This window comes from Porites lutea, chromosome 3 (genome assembly GCF_958299795.1).
Source record: "Porites lutea chromosome 3, jaPorLute2.1, whole genome shotgun sequence".
NCBI lineage: Eukaryota > Metazoa > Cnidaria > Anthozoa > Scleractinia > Poritidae > Porites > Porites lutea.
In genome coordinates, this window is record NC_133203.1 from 42,711,460 (window position 1) to 42,728,188 (window position 16,729).

Consider the following 16,729-nt stretch of genomic DNA (forward strand, 5'->3'; position numbering starts at 1 on the left):
GATTGGTTTATTACACTGACTGCATTTGTTACCAATGGAGGCAAGACATTAAACGCATCGCTGAAAATACGATAGACAAAATCTGCATAAACGTCCCCTTAATTGCCACCCCCCGGGGGGGCTTGAAACGCTATTCAATGATCATCACACCCGTATAAAGAAATTTTAGGTTTTCGGTGTGTGGAATAGTAATCATTCTAGATCCATGTCTGGCGAGTAGTAAATGACGCCGCCATACTTGGATTTTACGGAGGTCAGTGTTATAGCTTTGAGTAGATTTTGTTCGAGTTTGTCTGATTGGTTTACTAGGTGTTGCAAAAATCAAGACTTCAAACAACGCTGAAAGTGCGATGAGGTGGATATTTACTTTTTTCTTTCATCTTTGCGTCCAGGTGGCGCCATTTGTACTAAAAATAACCCAACAAGCATTTCATATGGTTTTGCGACGTCTCTGTTCCCGGCTATACTCTCGCTCTTCTTTCGCCTCCCTCCTTAAATGATATTAACCGAAGTGTTCATCGATTTAAACTAACTCTCTCGGAGAAAAAATAACTGACTTGAAGCAATAATCTAAAGGTGTGATTTTGGTTCAGGACCCATGAAGCGCGACAATATTTGCATTTCTCAGGGCCAGCGCAGGGCATTGTAAATCGGTCAAGCATTCTAAGCAGCCTTGCCACTAACAAGCTACAAATATATAGGAGACATTAACACCTCTTCTACTTTAATGTTAGAAGTATATCTGAAGAAGCGATTGACGGTGCCAGTTTCACTACTAGCAATGTTACTGACCACTACGCTACTTTGTGCAATGTTCCCTATTGTCCAGTTGATGACAGTGTCAACCAAGTATGGAGATCTTGAGGGCCTGATAGATTCCTACCCGAATCCCTACACTCCGTTCACATCCGTCATCAAGTTTCTTGGTGTTCCCTTCGCCGCTCCACCGATTGGAAAGCTGCGGTTCAAGGCACCACTGCCGCCAAACGAATGGAAACCGACGGTTCGCCAAGCAAAAGTGCTCCGAAAGATCTGTTGGCAGGATAAAACCTTCGAATTTCTAGACAAACTTTTTAATGAAAATTTCATATACAGTGAAGATTGCTTGTATCTCAACGTCTACACCCCGAACGTTAGCCAGAGTTTCCCAGTGATGGTTTATATCCACGGTGGTGGCTACGAACTCGGTTCAGCCCTTCCATGGCCCGGTGATATTTTGGCTCTTCAGGGACTGGTAGTTGTAATAATTCAGTATCGTCTTGGTCCATTTGGTTTCTTGACCACCGGAGATTCCGCGTCCCCTGGAAACTTTGGAATGCTGGATCAAGTCGAAGCTCTGAAATGGGTCAAAGAAAACATTGAGAATTTTGGCGGGAATCCCAACAAGGTGACCATATTTGGAGAAAGCGCAGGGGCAACAAGCGTAAGCCTCCATCTGATGTCGCCTCTTTCCCAGGGGCTTTTCCACCGAGTTATCGCGGAGAGTGGTGTAGACTTGTGCTCCTGGGCAATTCAACCAACTTCATTAGGTGTCAATTACGCTAAAGAACTTTCTCAAAAATTAAACTGTCCAGTGGGTAATCACGATGCTATGGTAAACTGCATACGAGAGAAAGGCGCCGCTGACATACAAAATGCGTCTAAGTCAACAAACAGTTATCGGTCTGTTGATTACCTTCAATGGGCGCCTGTTGTGGATAAAAACTTTCTTCATGATACACCTCAAAATCTACGGGTAAAAGGCGATTTTGAGCGAGTACCGTTAATGATTGGTTTTACCAGCAACGAAAGCGCAGACAGTCTTGAATCCATCGCGGAGAAGTTTTTCGACTTGACAGAGAGTGTAGACAACGGAGTCAGCCCGGTTTATTTCAAAACATTTATAGCTAAACTTTCGCAAGCTCTAAACAGCAGGTTAATCTAACACTGTATATTGAATGTTTTTTTTTATCACCTGACGAAGGCTTCCACACAGGTCGCTGAAACCTTGGGGCACTGTCGCCAACAGCAGGGACCGAGGAGCATATTTTGAATTGGTGGGGCTAGCTCGCGCTACGCGCGAACTCGACTGGCACCAAAGGCGCCAGTCATCTAGCGGGGTCCGGGGACATAACGTCTCTGGAAAACTTTGAAATTTAGAGCTTCTGAAATCACCGGAAAAGCGTTTATTTCTAATTTTATATCACCACTCTGTTAGTTTTCTGCACAAAAACGTATATTTAAAACATAATTATAGCATGATATGACGTTCATTCCAAGTGACAAAAGCTTAATGTTTTAAAAAGCCAACTGTTAAATTTATAACCTTTTGCAAGGGTACTCCTGGCCACCTTCGCTGTCTCTGAACAGTAATTCTATTCAAGAGAAAAACTATGACAGTTAATTATGATATAAGTCCTGAGCTCAAGCCATTTACCGTTTTCGTCTTTCTAACTCTTCTCTTTTTTCCTTTTTCTTTTCTTTTTCTATTTTGACAACCTTGATCATGAGCTGAGGCCATTTCCCTTTCATCTGAAGATGGCACACTCTCAAGCTGTTGAGAAGCTGGGGATAATTTTTCGATGATTTTGAATAAAAACAGCTCTATTTACAACCACACTTTCACAACCTCAAAACAACTGATTTTCTGACCGAGATAACCAAACTCCAGTATTATTACTGTCCATTCAAATCATTTACACGTTGTACTATTTGTTTTAGGAACCAAACCGCTGACCTAATCGCAGATGCCTTAGAGTTCATGTACACCTCATGGCCTGATAACAGTGATAAATACGCCCTGAGAATCCAACTAGTAAGTCTCGTCAGTGACAAAGTATACTTCGCACCAAGTCACCAGGTCGGCGATATTCATAGTCGAGTTTCTTCGGTTTACATGTACGAGTTCGCTCGTCGACCAAAAACTATACAGGCAGCCGAATGGATGGGTGTGCCTCACGCTGCAAATGTGATATTTGACTTTGGCTGGCCATTCCTACCGAATTTCGCAGGTGTTTACGACGACGCTGACCAAAACGTCTCTTTGTTTATTATGACCACATACGCAAACTTTGCCCGCTCCGGCGATCCCACACCCCAATCAGTCAGCGGTATTACCTGGGAAGGCTACAATTCGAGTCACAGAGCTTACCTACAAGTTGACACAGTTCCCAAGATGAAGTCGTCATTTAATCCTCGTCGAGTTTCTTTTTGGAATGACTACTATGCTAAACTGACGGAGATAAACTTTGATTCTAAGGAGATCATAGTGAGCAGTGCAAGCCCCACAAATGTTGCCATGGCGGCGTTTAATCTGATTGCTGTTTTAACCATCTTTTTCATGTGACAATAACCGACTTTTACATTTTAGTGACCACTGTCTCCTAAAGATAAGTCACGAAGAATTTTTAATTCGCCTTCGTAATTTAGTCCACAGCTATTTAGTAGCTTCAGTAACTTTACCTCAAGGGAATTTCATCAGTTACTCGCTTAAACTTCTCGCAAGAAGCAAAATAATGGTTGAGAAACGTCCTGCAAGTTTCGATGACTGAGATACCCAACTGTTTACATAATGTTAGATTTGTGGACTTAGATGCAATATATAGATTTAGCCAGGGCTAAAAGCAAAGCTCTTCTTAGTGTAGTTATAGTTTACTCAAAGAAAACATAAAATCGTATAATGCTAAACGGCGACGGCAACGAGAACGGGAAAAAATCAATAGGTCTAATCAGCGAAAAAATAACTTTCCACGTGCAAGACACTTTTTTCTACAATTCTTTGCCGCAGTTCGTGAAACTTCTAGCCTCCTCCGCAGGCTTCACTGTCTGTTAGAGAACGAGTGGGAGAATGGTGTTGACTGGCGGATACAAATCCAGTTTGAGTACGGAATGGTGGGGGAATTTTGAGTGACAAAAGCCTTTTACCGACACCTACAATAGTTTGTTAGTTTGTCGAAAGGAAAATGGCGTTAGAAAAGCTTATCCAGCATATTCCTTCATCTGAATCCTCCCTGACCCGCAAATAACGTATTTACATTTTTCCTTCTCGTAAAATTTACCTCCAACCTAAGCACATGTAAGCCTATGTGTGTTTATGTAGCTGGCGATGGATTGCAAAACTAAATGCAAGGTGTCATACAAGGATAAAAGAATGAGCATACTTTATAGAACGCTACAAAAAAAATTATCCGTGTTGATGTACTGTGCGATCGAATTATAAACCAAAACTAAACTTAGCAACATTTAAAACTTAAGCTATAGATTTAGCCACGGCTAAAAGCGTGGCTCTGTTCAGTCTAATCTACTTATTATAGTTTACTCAAACAGAATACGTGTAATACTAAGTGGCCACGAAAACGAAAACAGAATTTAAAAAAAAAAACAATAGATCTATTTAGCAAAAAACAACTTTGCACGTGTAGCAAACTTTTCTGTACATTTCTTTGCCGCTGTTTTGCACGACACAACGTAACTCCCAGAAACTTCCTAAATCCTAGTTACACGTTTTATGGAGGAAATGTCGTATGTGTTCCTATTCGTTTTTTTTTTTTCACCGCCGCCGTTTTTTGGCGATTAATGCTCTACTGCACTCACTTGCAGCTCTTGCTGCAACCTTTAGTGCTGTGGTTTTTTATTGTTACCTTTAATAATGATGCAAAGCCAACGCCAAAGTGAATTTTTTGCGAATTTGATGTATCACGAATCCGACCCCGGCTAGGCGGTTTACCCCACCTTGGCTGGGAGGGTTACCCGAGCTGCTAGACCGGGTTACCCGCCTTGGCGGGTCACCCCACCTATCATGTAAAATTGTAAACGTGATCAAATTAAATTGAGAGATTATATGGACAGGCGGGTTACCCTACCTCAGCGGGTTACCTCACCTACCTGGGGTCCCCACCTCCATATAAACAGGCCCTAAGAGCGCTCTCGCTTGTCGCCTAGTCGGAATGTTGGAATGACAAAAAAATTTTCTTCGGGGACTGGACATTACAAAGGACGTCGTTGATGGAATGATCAGCTTTGTCAATCCAGTTGTTCTGGTTTCGTGGTGTAGACGGTTATTTATTTATTTTTGTTTTATTTTATCATTTATTATCATTGTTATCATAATACCTTTTTCATCTTTCGCCTTCGAGCTTGACGGGGAGGCCCGGGGGATAGATAGAGAGATAGATAATGACGTCATTCTCTATTTACAGCTTATGGAACACTTGATCGTAATTCATTCATGAGCCCACGATGCTGCTGCACCATTAGAACACACACGACGATCCACGACGATCACTTTCGGTGACGATTGAAATCTGGTTAGGTTTTTATGTTTTCCAGATGTACAGCGCAAAATACTCTAAAGCACAAAGTTGTGCCTATTTCTGCTCAAAGAATGTCTTGGTGGCCCTCAACACTCTATACATCGTAAGTACGCGGCGAAGAATTTCATATTTGTGTAGCAGCGAATCATCACGAGCTTAAAATATTGTTTGGACTAGGAAAATGATTTTAAGGCTTACGTGGCATTTTGCGTTTATTTTGTCTGTATTTTAAGCTTCTTATCAGATTGATGAAATGTAAATCGTTGACTACTTAAAGTGATATTGAGACCTAGAAACTGGCAACTTTAATGGCGGTTGCCGAAGGAAATGTTTATAAACCAGGTTATAAACCGCTGTTACCGTGTTGTTCATTTGCATGCCAACTGCTGGATTAAAATTGTTCAGGACTGAAATTAAAGTGACAGTGGGTTTTGTACTGTCACCACTAGCTTGAAGAACATTCTAATCACGCTAAAACTTCTAGATCGCCGCCACTTTATGTATTTCTGATTTGTCTTTGTTAAAATCAACCACTGTTTTTTTAATCTTTTATGTTTTAGTAGTCTTATTGAGCACCTTGCCGTTCCACGTTTCTTGCATAAATAAGTTTGAGTTATTTTGAGTGGCACGTTTAACTAATAGGCCACCAATCCCATCTAACAATCATTGAGTTTGGGTTATCAAGTTTTATTTACAAGAAATGATCCATACATCGTTCAAACTGCTGAAAGATTGTAATAAGCTGGTTTGAATTCTACAAGACAAAAAATCATTTATCCAAAATATTTTGAATGCAATTTTGAAGTACACATTACTGTTTCAATTTTTCAAATTTTCTAGGTTCCAATCTAACTATCTACTAGGTAATCCCAATTACATATCAACAATGAAATGCTTCTTTGATAAGTTTGCAATAAAGCATAATGGGGCCTGGCCCTGTATGTCCTGATGTAGTGCTCAATACTTACAGTCAAGACAGGTCAAGCGTATCCCCAAGATTTTATTAATGAAATGATTATTTTAATAAATAAATCCATTAGTCATTCCCATAACAAGTGTCAAATTGAAATCTGCATTCCTGTATGTGTAGTGAGAAGTGAATATTTTACGAGAACTTCTCTGCATTTGGTCAGACTGAAAATCTTTGAATGGATAGAGTTACTTTGAAGTTCAGGGAAACTGAGCCAGTAGACATTTCATAACTGCCTGGCGAGTGAATCCACTGCTCGTTATGCATGCAAGAATGCAGAGATGAATCTGAAATCTACAACTACCAACGGATTTAACTTTCGAACAATTCATTAAAGGAACCTTGGGGAGTATGCTTGACCTGACCTGACTGTAAATAGGTCTACACTGCATGTAAGGACGATCCAGGAATTTTTTAGTAGGATCTAAACTTTTACTTTACTTCCTTCCATGTTTTTAGAATAAACTTCATTATTAGAGAAATTGAATATGTATTAATTAAGTCCTGGGGGATTACTTCTATATATTAAGGACGACACAAACAAAAAATTGAATTACACTCTATGTAAGGTTCTTATCAGAAAAAGACTTGCTATTCAAGGGAAAAACAAAGGATAAGAATAAATGATAAAACGTACTAAACCTTCATTAAACTGTGTTCATACTACGAACTGATGATACAGGGGAGGATCCAGGATTTTTTTCAGGAGGGGGTGCACTCGTCTCTTGCTCTACTTCAACACCAATAACCCACATTTTTTTTTTGCAGAATACCAGTTGTATTAGAAAACCAAAGGTCATCTCAGGGGGGGGGGGGTGCGCACCCCCTGCACCCTCCCCCTAGATCCGCCCTTGGGATAGTTTGTTTCTTATGTAGCTGGGTAACCTATAATCTAAGGATCAGACTGAGAACACAATGCCAAGAAGGGTAAAAATGATACCCTATTGAAGGATTGAGACCCTCAAAAGCCATACCCTAATGGGCGGCATGTACCTTCATGTATCTTGCCCTTATATTGGAGTAGGCCCCCTCCCCCTCACCCCCTGAGATTAAGTAACATAACTTAATGCTTAAGAAGTGGTGCTTCTCAAGCTGCATTAATTGCACCAGGAAAGTTGAGAACGATGACTTTTCAGTAATAGTTTTTTAAGTCTGCAAACTCTTCAGGGATGCCACATGTTATGTCTCATGATACATTCAATTTTAATTTATAAGTTTAAATTCTGTGTCATTCCAATCATTTAGGGTCATTTAGGAATGCTAAGCAAACACAGCCATACTAACATTACCCTGATAGAAAACAGCTGATATTGTGACACTATATGCCCAGTATAATACTATTACACACTATTATATTATACACAATAATACTATTACTGGTTTCCCCACTAAATGACATTTAAGAAACCCTGGGAAACAATTAATGGCGTCATACTGAAAATTGTTCTATACCTTTTATTCTTCTGCAGTGTTCGATGTGTTGCTTATTAATTTTTTTGTTGTTGTTTTCTTTTTTAGTTTATAGCCTTGATATTAATAGGAATAGCTGTTTATGCAAAAACATCAGCTCAAATAACAAGTTTGCCGATCCTTGGTGGTGTGGTTGCATGTGGTGTCTTTCTTCTGCTCGTTGCAATATTGGGTGTGGTTGGTGCTGTACGGCACAACCAAGTTATCTTGTTCTTTGTATCCTTTGCCAATTATTCCTGACCATCACTTTTTAAATTTTGTTTGCAGGTATTAAAGTTTATTGCTTGATTGCTAAATGTAACTTTGTTATTCCTTTTACAAACCTTAACTTTCTTATTTAGTATATGGTTATTATGTTTCTTCTCTTTATTATCCAAATGTCTGTTTCAATTGCTGCGGTAGCTATCTCTCATGACCAACAAGCCAGTCTTATGGAGGCAGGATGGAGTAGATCATCTGAAAAAATAAAAGATAAAATCCAGATTTTAAAAGATTGTTGTGGATTCAAAAATAAGTCATTAATAAGTGGTGACTCAACTATGGACCCTGCTGTTAAAGCCCTTGGACATCCTAGTTGCTCAGAAGTAAGTTAAAGGAATTTGTTGCATATTTCGCTGACCAGTTCTAATTCCATTTATTTGTTTTTTAAAAAATCTGAAAGATTATCTCCTTGATACTCATTCTGTGCCTTAATTTTATGTTTTCTGTACACTCTGCACCCAAGCAGGTAATTACTGAGTAATCTAGATCACTAAGAATGCCTATCACAGTGTGAAACCTTGATATAACAAAGGGTCAAGGGACTGGCAAAATTTGTTTGCTACAATGAGGTTTCGTCATATCAAGGTTCTTTTTCATGTATTTTATCATTCCTGGGGTAAAGAAAGTCGCTTGTTATAGTAAGGACTTGGTTATATAGAGGTTCGTTATACTGAGGTTCCACTGTAACAGAATATCTCAGCTTTGATAGACTTCCTAGTCACATTAACTTACAATAATTTAATTAACTTTTGTTCAATGCGTTTAATATTATGTTACAGTGTATGTGAGTGACTAAACAAAGAAATGATTAAATAATTAATTTTGTCACTTCTTAAGCGGTCAAAGGCCACGTTTTTTTCTGGGGAGGAGCATATGAGCACCACAGGTGCAAATATCTGAGACAATCGTGACTCGATATAGTTACTAGGGGGTCGTGGGTGGGGCATTCCACTCTAAAAATGTTCGTGAAATTGGATGGTCATGCAGAGGGTACAATTCACATGTTTCACATGCAATCACATAATCATCAGGCTACAGATGTTGCTTGTAAAACATGAAAATCTAATAACACTTTCCACTGCATGCATTATTGATGGTGTAGAGTAACTCCATCAATACTATTACTTGGTCAATAGAGCAACGAGTCATTTGATTTAGCTTTAATTTTAGTAATATACCATATTTCCTCACATAATAGCCATCCCTCAATTAATCGCCTCCCTCAAATTATCGCCCCCTTTAAATTCTTTAAATCCCAATGGTGTCCAACATCAATATTCTCCTAACACTATCCATACATTGTTAAGAGATTAGGTTATGAGAATTAATAAAATGATCACCAAAGAGAAATACCTTGATCTTTTACCAAATTCTCTTAAGGAAATCTATGAAGACTAGTTTGGAGAATTTGTATGTGGATATTGGGAATTAAAGGGTTAAAATATTTGCCTCCATCAAGTTGTCGGAAAAAGTGCACACGACAATCTTGAAAGGTATTGTGGGTGGTTTTTAGTTCACTGTTTTTCAAAGAAATTTCAAAGAATGGCACGAGAGGCTATGGACATATGTTTGCAATGGCTAAAGGAAAGCAACAAAAGTACTGTAGGTTCGACAGCTACAGTGTTAAGAACAAGTGTATTGATCATATCCCATATTACCTTTCGGGATTGCAAAAAATGTAAACCACTCATCGCCCACCTTAAGTTTACACTCTTTTAAAGGCTTCTGGTCCAAAAAGACACCCTGTCCAAGGCACTTAATGGTGGATTTGTGTACCCTGTGTAAGACTCAAGACCGTGGAAATGATTCCTCGTTGATTAGCACATATCCGTATAGGCCAAATAAGGGAATGCCCCCCCCCCCCCCCCCCACAGGGTTAGCTACCATAATTTTAATACTTTTCTGATAAAAAGAAAAAACTGAGAAGTAAAAATAAATTTCTAATAGGTCCCCCAAGTTGGGCACCTTTTTGGTAATAATATGAAAAAATAGTAATGTTTGACTGTTGTACAAATTCCTTTCAGTTAAAGTGCTGTGGAAATTTGGGTGACCCATGTGCAACCTGCAAGACTTGTTATAATGCTCTGGAGGATTTAGTGAATCATCTTCTAAAAGTGGCTGGTGGTGTTGGATTGTTCTTCAGTTTTACTTTGGTAAGTTTCTTATGTACAAATGTGCATAGCCTGCCATTTTGGGGCACAGGGAGGTACTCCAGATTTCAAGTGACAGGGGTGATCATAGGGGGGGCAAAAAACAAAACCCAAAAAAATCCCTGGACCAAATATTAACCCCCAAAAAATCCCATACAGCACTTACAAAGCCACTCATATGGGCACTACCATGAATCTTCAGATTGTTTTGAATACCCAGAAAAATCCCTACTTAAATCAAGTCACCCAAGAAAATACTTGCCATTGAATTTTCCTACCTCCCCCCCCCCCCCCCCCCACAAAAAAAAAAATATATATCCCGGAATAAAAAATTTCAAACCCAAAAAATCCTTCAATCATCCCTGTCACCTGAAACCCGGAGCACCCCCACTGGGTTTTGGGGGAGCCTGCTCGCAGGTTAGAATTAGTGTACACCAACAGTAATAATTAATGGTTCATGAGACTTCAAGGGGAGTCTATTCTAGTCTGTATTTATATGCTTTGGTTGTACTAGAAGTGCATGCAGCTTAAATCCTACTAGTTTAAAACCACTCCTGTCTACTTTAACTAGTTTAGAGAAGCATTTAATAAATTTATCCAAAAGATAGAACATAACAGGGGGCAGCTGGCAGGAGGCAACCTTTCGGCTATTTTACAAGGTGGTTGATGAGTTGTACTCAGACTGCTGATGATCAGGGGACTTGATACCAGAACCTCCAGATTGTATGTCTGATGCAGACACACTGTCTAGTATGCCAAACTGCCTCCATTAAAAAATGAGCAATTAGATGACTGTGTTGCAGCCAAAGAAGCGATTTGTGTAATATCAAGAATCATGATTAACAATTAGAATTTCAAACTTAAAGAAGACAACCAAAATTGTAAGTTTCAGCAGTTATCCATTGAGAATATGCTCAGCGTTTTCTCTAGAGCCTCAGATTAATGGGAATATGGTCTGAGTAAGAGGTACGGCCCTGGTTGTTCAAACTTTAGACAGCAAGTAATTGCGCTATCCTCTGGATGGAGATTTGAATCCAATGTATAGCGTATCCATCTTTTGAACAACTGGGGCCTGTTGCTTTTAACCACATTGCTTGCCAAAGTTTAACAAGACATTTGTAGAGTTTGATCTTTAACCATTGGTAATTAAGGAACTTTCTGGTTACTTCAGGGACACTATGTAAATTTCTTTTAACTCTGTTTCATAAAAATGTAACAGTTCAAGTCTGATCTCTGCTCCTCATTTTTTCTGCTGACTTCCTTCTCTGTTTCTATCTCTCACAGTTGTTTGGTGTATACATGACATGCCGATACAGGAATCAGAAGGATCCTCGAGCCAACCCTGGGGCATTTCTATAGTGAATATCACTACTGCACTCTTGCAGCATAAACTTCTTTTTTTACTAAACTAATGTACTCTTTTAACACTCATTCAAGTGTAAACTAAAATAATTATATGCTGATTAATTGTTGCTTGGTGTCTTAGAGGTGACATTATGATTGTGAAAGATGATGCTGATGATGATAATGATGATAACCTTGTTAACGTGGTTCAGTTTTTTTCTTCTAGTTTTCAGGCAACTGATCTTGATTTTATTTGATTTAATTGGTTGCTTTTGTTAGATAAAGAGTCTGACAAAAACTTTGTATAGAAAAACAAGAAGTACATTTGATATGTATAGACACTCTAGCATTTGAGATGATTATCTTTTGTAAAAAAAGGTTGGGTATTTGAACCCGGGGGGGGGGGGGGAGGGGAGGGGAGTACTCCCTTTATAAGCTATATAGGTATGTGCCGCCCCATCGGGTAGGATTTTTGCGCTGTTTTGGTCTGAAAACAGGTATACATGTTGCCCATTTTGGTGAATCGGGTATGGTTTTCAAGGGAACTACGGGAGTGTATGAACATAGTTATCATTTCAATTCCAGATTAGTCAAAAAGAAAGAGAAATATGCGAATTCGAAATGGATTTGAAGAAATTTTTGTTTGCGCTCTAATCTAAGTAATGATAACATAATTTTTGCCAAAAGGCCAGGTCTGGTCTGCAAACGGGTGTGGAATTACATTTTTTGGTCTGAAATAGGGTCAGGATTTGAAGAACCAGGCGGCACACCCCCACCAAGAATTCCCAGGAGTACTCCCCCTCCCCCCAGGTTTGAACCACTGGCCTTACAGTAAAACCCATAAACTGTCAGTGTCCAGGGCCACCCACTTTCTACTCTATTAGTGTTATATATCACTTCATAAAAGAAATCAATTGTTACGTAAAATAATCCTATTATAAGTTGGACATGTCCTTACAACTAGCCTGTGTAAAGCCACCCCCTCCCCTCAGTTAACTGAATCAGGAAAAAGCCTTCCCAATTTTTTATCCTGAGGGGAGGGGTGGCTGTACACAGGCTACCCTACAACACAGTAACCTAGAGTTAGTCCCTGCAATTCTTTGATTAATTTTCTTTAACTGAGACCCCTTTTACAATGGACTCCCTGTGCTGGTCCAAATGGTGTCCATCTTAGAGACAGCTCAAGACATTATTAAATGTTGTTGGTGAATTATGTAAGCACTTGAGAATTTTTTAAGAATGCTCAAGAAGTTACATAATCGCACAACCTCCTTCCCAGGGGTTTCGGCAATTTCTAACGTGACATCACCTGTCAAGCTAATCTGAAGAATTCATTTGGGTTCCTCCACTCACTTGAAAACCATGAACTGGCCTGGGGACAAGGCTGATAAGCACACTGCTACAGCTCATTCCTCTTTGAGCACTTTTTTCTTGTGGAATAACCCCTTTTGTGCTTATGTAATTAGATAATGCATTTGGCAAATTTTTGTTGTAATATATTTGACATTACAGTACTAAACTGTAACTTAGGGTAGTAAATATTCATTTTGCTCTATTTAACTGTTTACATTTGAGCAAAGACGAGCAAATGAAAGATCATTCTTGAATAATTTATGATTAGTAGCCTTGTTTTATTAACTTACATTAAGTCTTTACTGCAACAACGCAGGCTACTGTTTTGTGAGTTTTTTAATGCAAAGAAACTGAACGTTTTAAAGCAAACAAACTATTTCACAAATTATTTGTACCAGTTAAGTAGGTGATGCATATGAAATAAATCATAACAAAAATTCTTTCTTGTGCCCATGTTACTTCCAAGTGCCTGCTACGCAGGCTAGCCCCCACCTCTATTACATTCAACCCCTATTAAGCTATCATGATAGGGATGAGCAGAGACACTTTATGTATAAGTGATTTTAACTTTATTAAACTTAAAAGACAGCTTGATATCCAGTTCATTTTACCCTGATGACTCTACACACAAAGGCACCAATAAAGGTTTCTCAATTAAGGAAACTGCCCACCTACCTTCCCTAAACCAACGTTAAGACTTACTTGTCACCTAGAGCAACATGTTGGCTTAGGGGAGGGGTATGTGAGCAGTTTCCCAGAAAACTAAATTGAAAAAGCCCCAGCTTCTGATGAGCCCCAGTTTAGAAGCTTCTAGTACTTAGAGAAATACTCCCTTCCCAGCGAAGGGGGTCTGAGTAGAGCAAATACAATACGAATTTCCCCTCATTCCCTACGGGCACTTCACCCTACCAGGGTGGTTTATACCGTAATCCGGAGCAAACAATTTCCATGTATTCTTCCCAAAACATTTCACAGACCAGTTATTTTTAGGCTGATTTTGAGGCGAATCTACAATAGATCTTTGCGTATGTTTTTAAGTTCCAAGATCCAAAGTTAAAATATTAATTTTTAGCATTTTAACGAAAAATTTTTTCCTATGACAGGAGTCCATAACCCCCTTTCCCCCAAGGTGTGTACTAGGAAAGCAGCTTTTAATTTCGACTCCGTTTTAGAAAATAAACATGCACTAAAAATGATATACCCTTCCAGAGAGCTCAGACGGAGAAGCTCTTACTTTCAATTTTTAGGTCTGGTGGTGAGATATAACGTGATTACATTTGAACAGCATCTCTTTTAATACAAAACCTCCTGTTAAGATTTGGCAAGTTTGCCACGGTAATAACCTTTGTGGAAATTTTTGTTCGTAGATTTAAGATTTTACACACAGTCTGGGTTTCATTGGTTATACTACAGAACATGTTTTGTACCTTGAATTGTTAGGAGAGCGGATGAAGCAGCCTGGAAAGTCAGCTAAATATGTTAAAGAACCCTCATTCGGACCTCGTCCTGTTGTGGCTTCATAAGCACACTTTGACGGTAGACTCGATCCTGTATTAGCTAATCGAATAATTAGATGTATTTACGCTGTATAAGCTAATAAGATAATAAGATGTATTTACCTGTTTTCCTGTGACTTTATGAGTCTTTTTTGAAAGGATTTGAATCCGATCCGAGACAGTTAAAATTGCTGGTATCAAATGGTTGTTTGTCAAGCGCTTCGTAAATAGGACGCGACAGTTTATACCTCTCAAGTTTCCAAAGAGAGTTACGTTAATACTTTACTTGAGACTTAACTGTCGCGGCCGATGCGACAGACAAACAAACATTTGACACCGGAATGTTATAAACCGTCTCTGATCGGATTCAAATCCCTTCCAAAACGACTTCTAATGACACAGAAACACAGGTAAATACATCTTATTTTATTAGCTAATACAGCTGTATGTCCTTAATTAAATGCATCTTATTATTTTATTAGCTGACACAGCGTTCGTGTTCCCCGTGTGAGAAGTCACGCGCGCGGCTCGCGAGGGGAGACACGAGAACGAGGAAGCGCGTTCTCTCGAAGCTTGCTTTGCTCGCTAATGGTCGCCACTCGCATTGGGACAAATGGTCTTACCTAGTGGCTTGATGACACTGAGGTAAACACTGGGCACTGAAATTAAGACTTTAAAATTTTAAAATTTGTTTCTGTCTTTATTTTATGTTTCAGTTGTTGGGCGTGTGTTTGACATCTCGCGTTCGAAGTCGACGGCAGAAACCATATTTGGACTGAACACAAGCTTGGCCGAAAGCTGTCAAGTACACATATCATTACAGACGTCCTTTTGGTACTTGTTGGTGACAGCAATTTTACCTGATGTCTCAAAGGAAATTCAGTCATATTGATAGTGACAGTAGCCTCCCCGCAGACGTCCTTTGGGGTTCGTTTGTCACGCATTCATTTCTACTGGTAGAAATGAATGCGTGACAAACGAACCCCAAAGGACGTCTGCGGGGAGGCTATAGTGACAGTGCAATATGTTTATTTAATATCTGATATCCCGCTAAAGCTACGGTATAAAAAAGGGCAGCGAAAAGTGCAACTTGTCTTACAACATTGCTAAAAAACGAGTTAATTGCGATTTTGCGCGTTTTACCACCCAGAAATCAAACTAGGGCCACTGGGTGGGTACTCCTGGGAATTCTTGGTGGGGGTGTGCCGCCCGGTTCTCCAAATCCTGATGCTATTTCAGACCAAATAAATGTCTTTTTTCACATCCGTTTTCAGTCAGACCTGGCCTCCAAAATCCATACCCGGGTGTATTGATTACGGCCATGTTCAATATAGGGACAGGTGGTGCAATTCCTGTTGTTGCACCGAAAGGAACCGGGGGTGGGTCGTTAGTTACTGGTGTCGTTGCTGTTACTCTGGGCTCTAACGAGGATGTCGCTAATAATTTTACAACGGCGATAAGCTACTAACGGAAGGTTTTGAAAAACTGTTAGGCTGAACAGTTTTCAAAAACCCTAATTTCAATCTGTGTGAATCTTCTTCAGTTTTGCCCATCCGTGCATCTGTTGTTTCTGTTATGTTATTTTAACCTTCCCTTAAAGTTTTAAGCGGTCATTTTTATGTTTCTCTTAATTGAACGGGCATTTTGTAATTTCCTAATTGACACAGCTCGTTAAAATTGATTTTAAATTCGCATATTTCTCTCTCTTTCTTATTCATTTGGAATGGAAACGATAAATACGTTTATACACTCCCGTAGTTCCCTCGAAAACCATACCCGATTCCAGACCAAAATGGGCAAAGTCAGAACCCCAAAGGGAAAGTCTACACCCGTTTTCAGACCAAAGCGGCGCAAAAACTATACCCTCGTGGGCGTCATATACCTATATGGCTTTATATAAAGGAGTACCCCCCCCCCCCCTTGGGTGTTTATATTTTGCTGAAATTGGAATATAACGGGATGATTTAAAGTAATCTCATTGTTTAATAACCGACAAAAACTGAAAAATATTAGCAATTTTAGGAAATAGGAAAAGAAAAGGAAATAGGATGCCGGGAAACCTCAATAGCCGTAGGCAATTAGCAGGCCTAAATAATTTATTATTTATTTGTTATTTATAAGAAAGATAAAGTTATTGCAATATGTTTCGGAAAAATTACAGCTTGTATGGTTAATAAAGTTAATAAAGTTATAGAAATAAACTTTCAACTTTCAGGAGCAGGTAATCGGCTCCTGGCTGATTCTGTTCTTTTGTAAAAGAAACTGGAAAAAATCAAAAGATATGTCATGTCCTACGGTTTCTTTAAGCTGACAATCAATTATTTCTCGCATTTTATGCTTTAGAGGGTATACGTAAACCAAGTGATTGAACTTACCCTCAGTTCGTAACTCTAC

At 39.2% G+C, this 16,729-nt stretch overlaps 2 protein-coding genes across 3 annotated transcripts; both read left to right on the forward strand.

Moving 5' to 3' along the window:
• The first annotated feature begins 664 nt into the window (after positions 1-664).
• On the forward strand, positions 665-3,325 carry LOC140932349 (neuroligin-4, X-linked-like). Its single transcript, XM_073381966.1, has 2 exons — positions 665-1,914; positions 2,701-3,325. Exons 1-2 carry the CDS (start codon positions 728-730, stop codon positions 3,323-3,325), a joined length of 1,812 nt encoding a protein of 603 aa, XP_073238067.1. The 5' UTR covers positions 665-727.
• Positions 3,326-5,224: 1,899 nt separating this feature from the next.
• LOC140929769 (tetraspanin-13-like) lies at positions 5,225-15,232 on the forward strand. 2 transcript variants are annotated; one of them, XM_073379478.1, is made up of 5 exons: positions 5,225-5,394; positions 7,780-7,947; positions 8,073-8,315; positions 10,017-10,145; positions 15,052-15,232. In XM_073379478.1, the coding sequence occupies exons 1-5, from the start codon at positions 5,308-5,310 to the stop codon at positions 15,112-15,114; spliced, it is 690 nt and encodes a 229-aa protein (XP_073235579.1). In that variant the 5' UTR covers positions 5,225-5,307; the 3' UTR covers positions 15,115-15,232. The 2 variants fall into 2 exon arrangements, with proteins under 2 accessions (XP_073235579.1, XP_073235578.1); XM_073379477.1 differs by lacking the exon at positions 15,052-15,232 and adding an exon at positions 11,427-11,863.
• Positions 15,233-16,729: the final 1,497 nt, after the last annotated feature.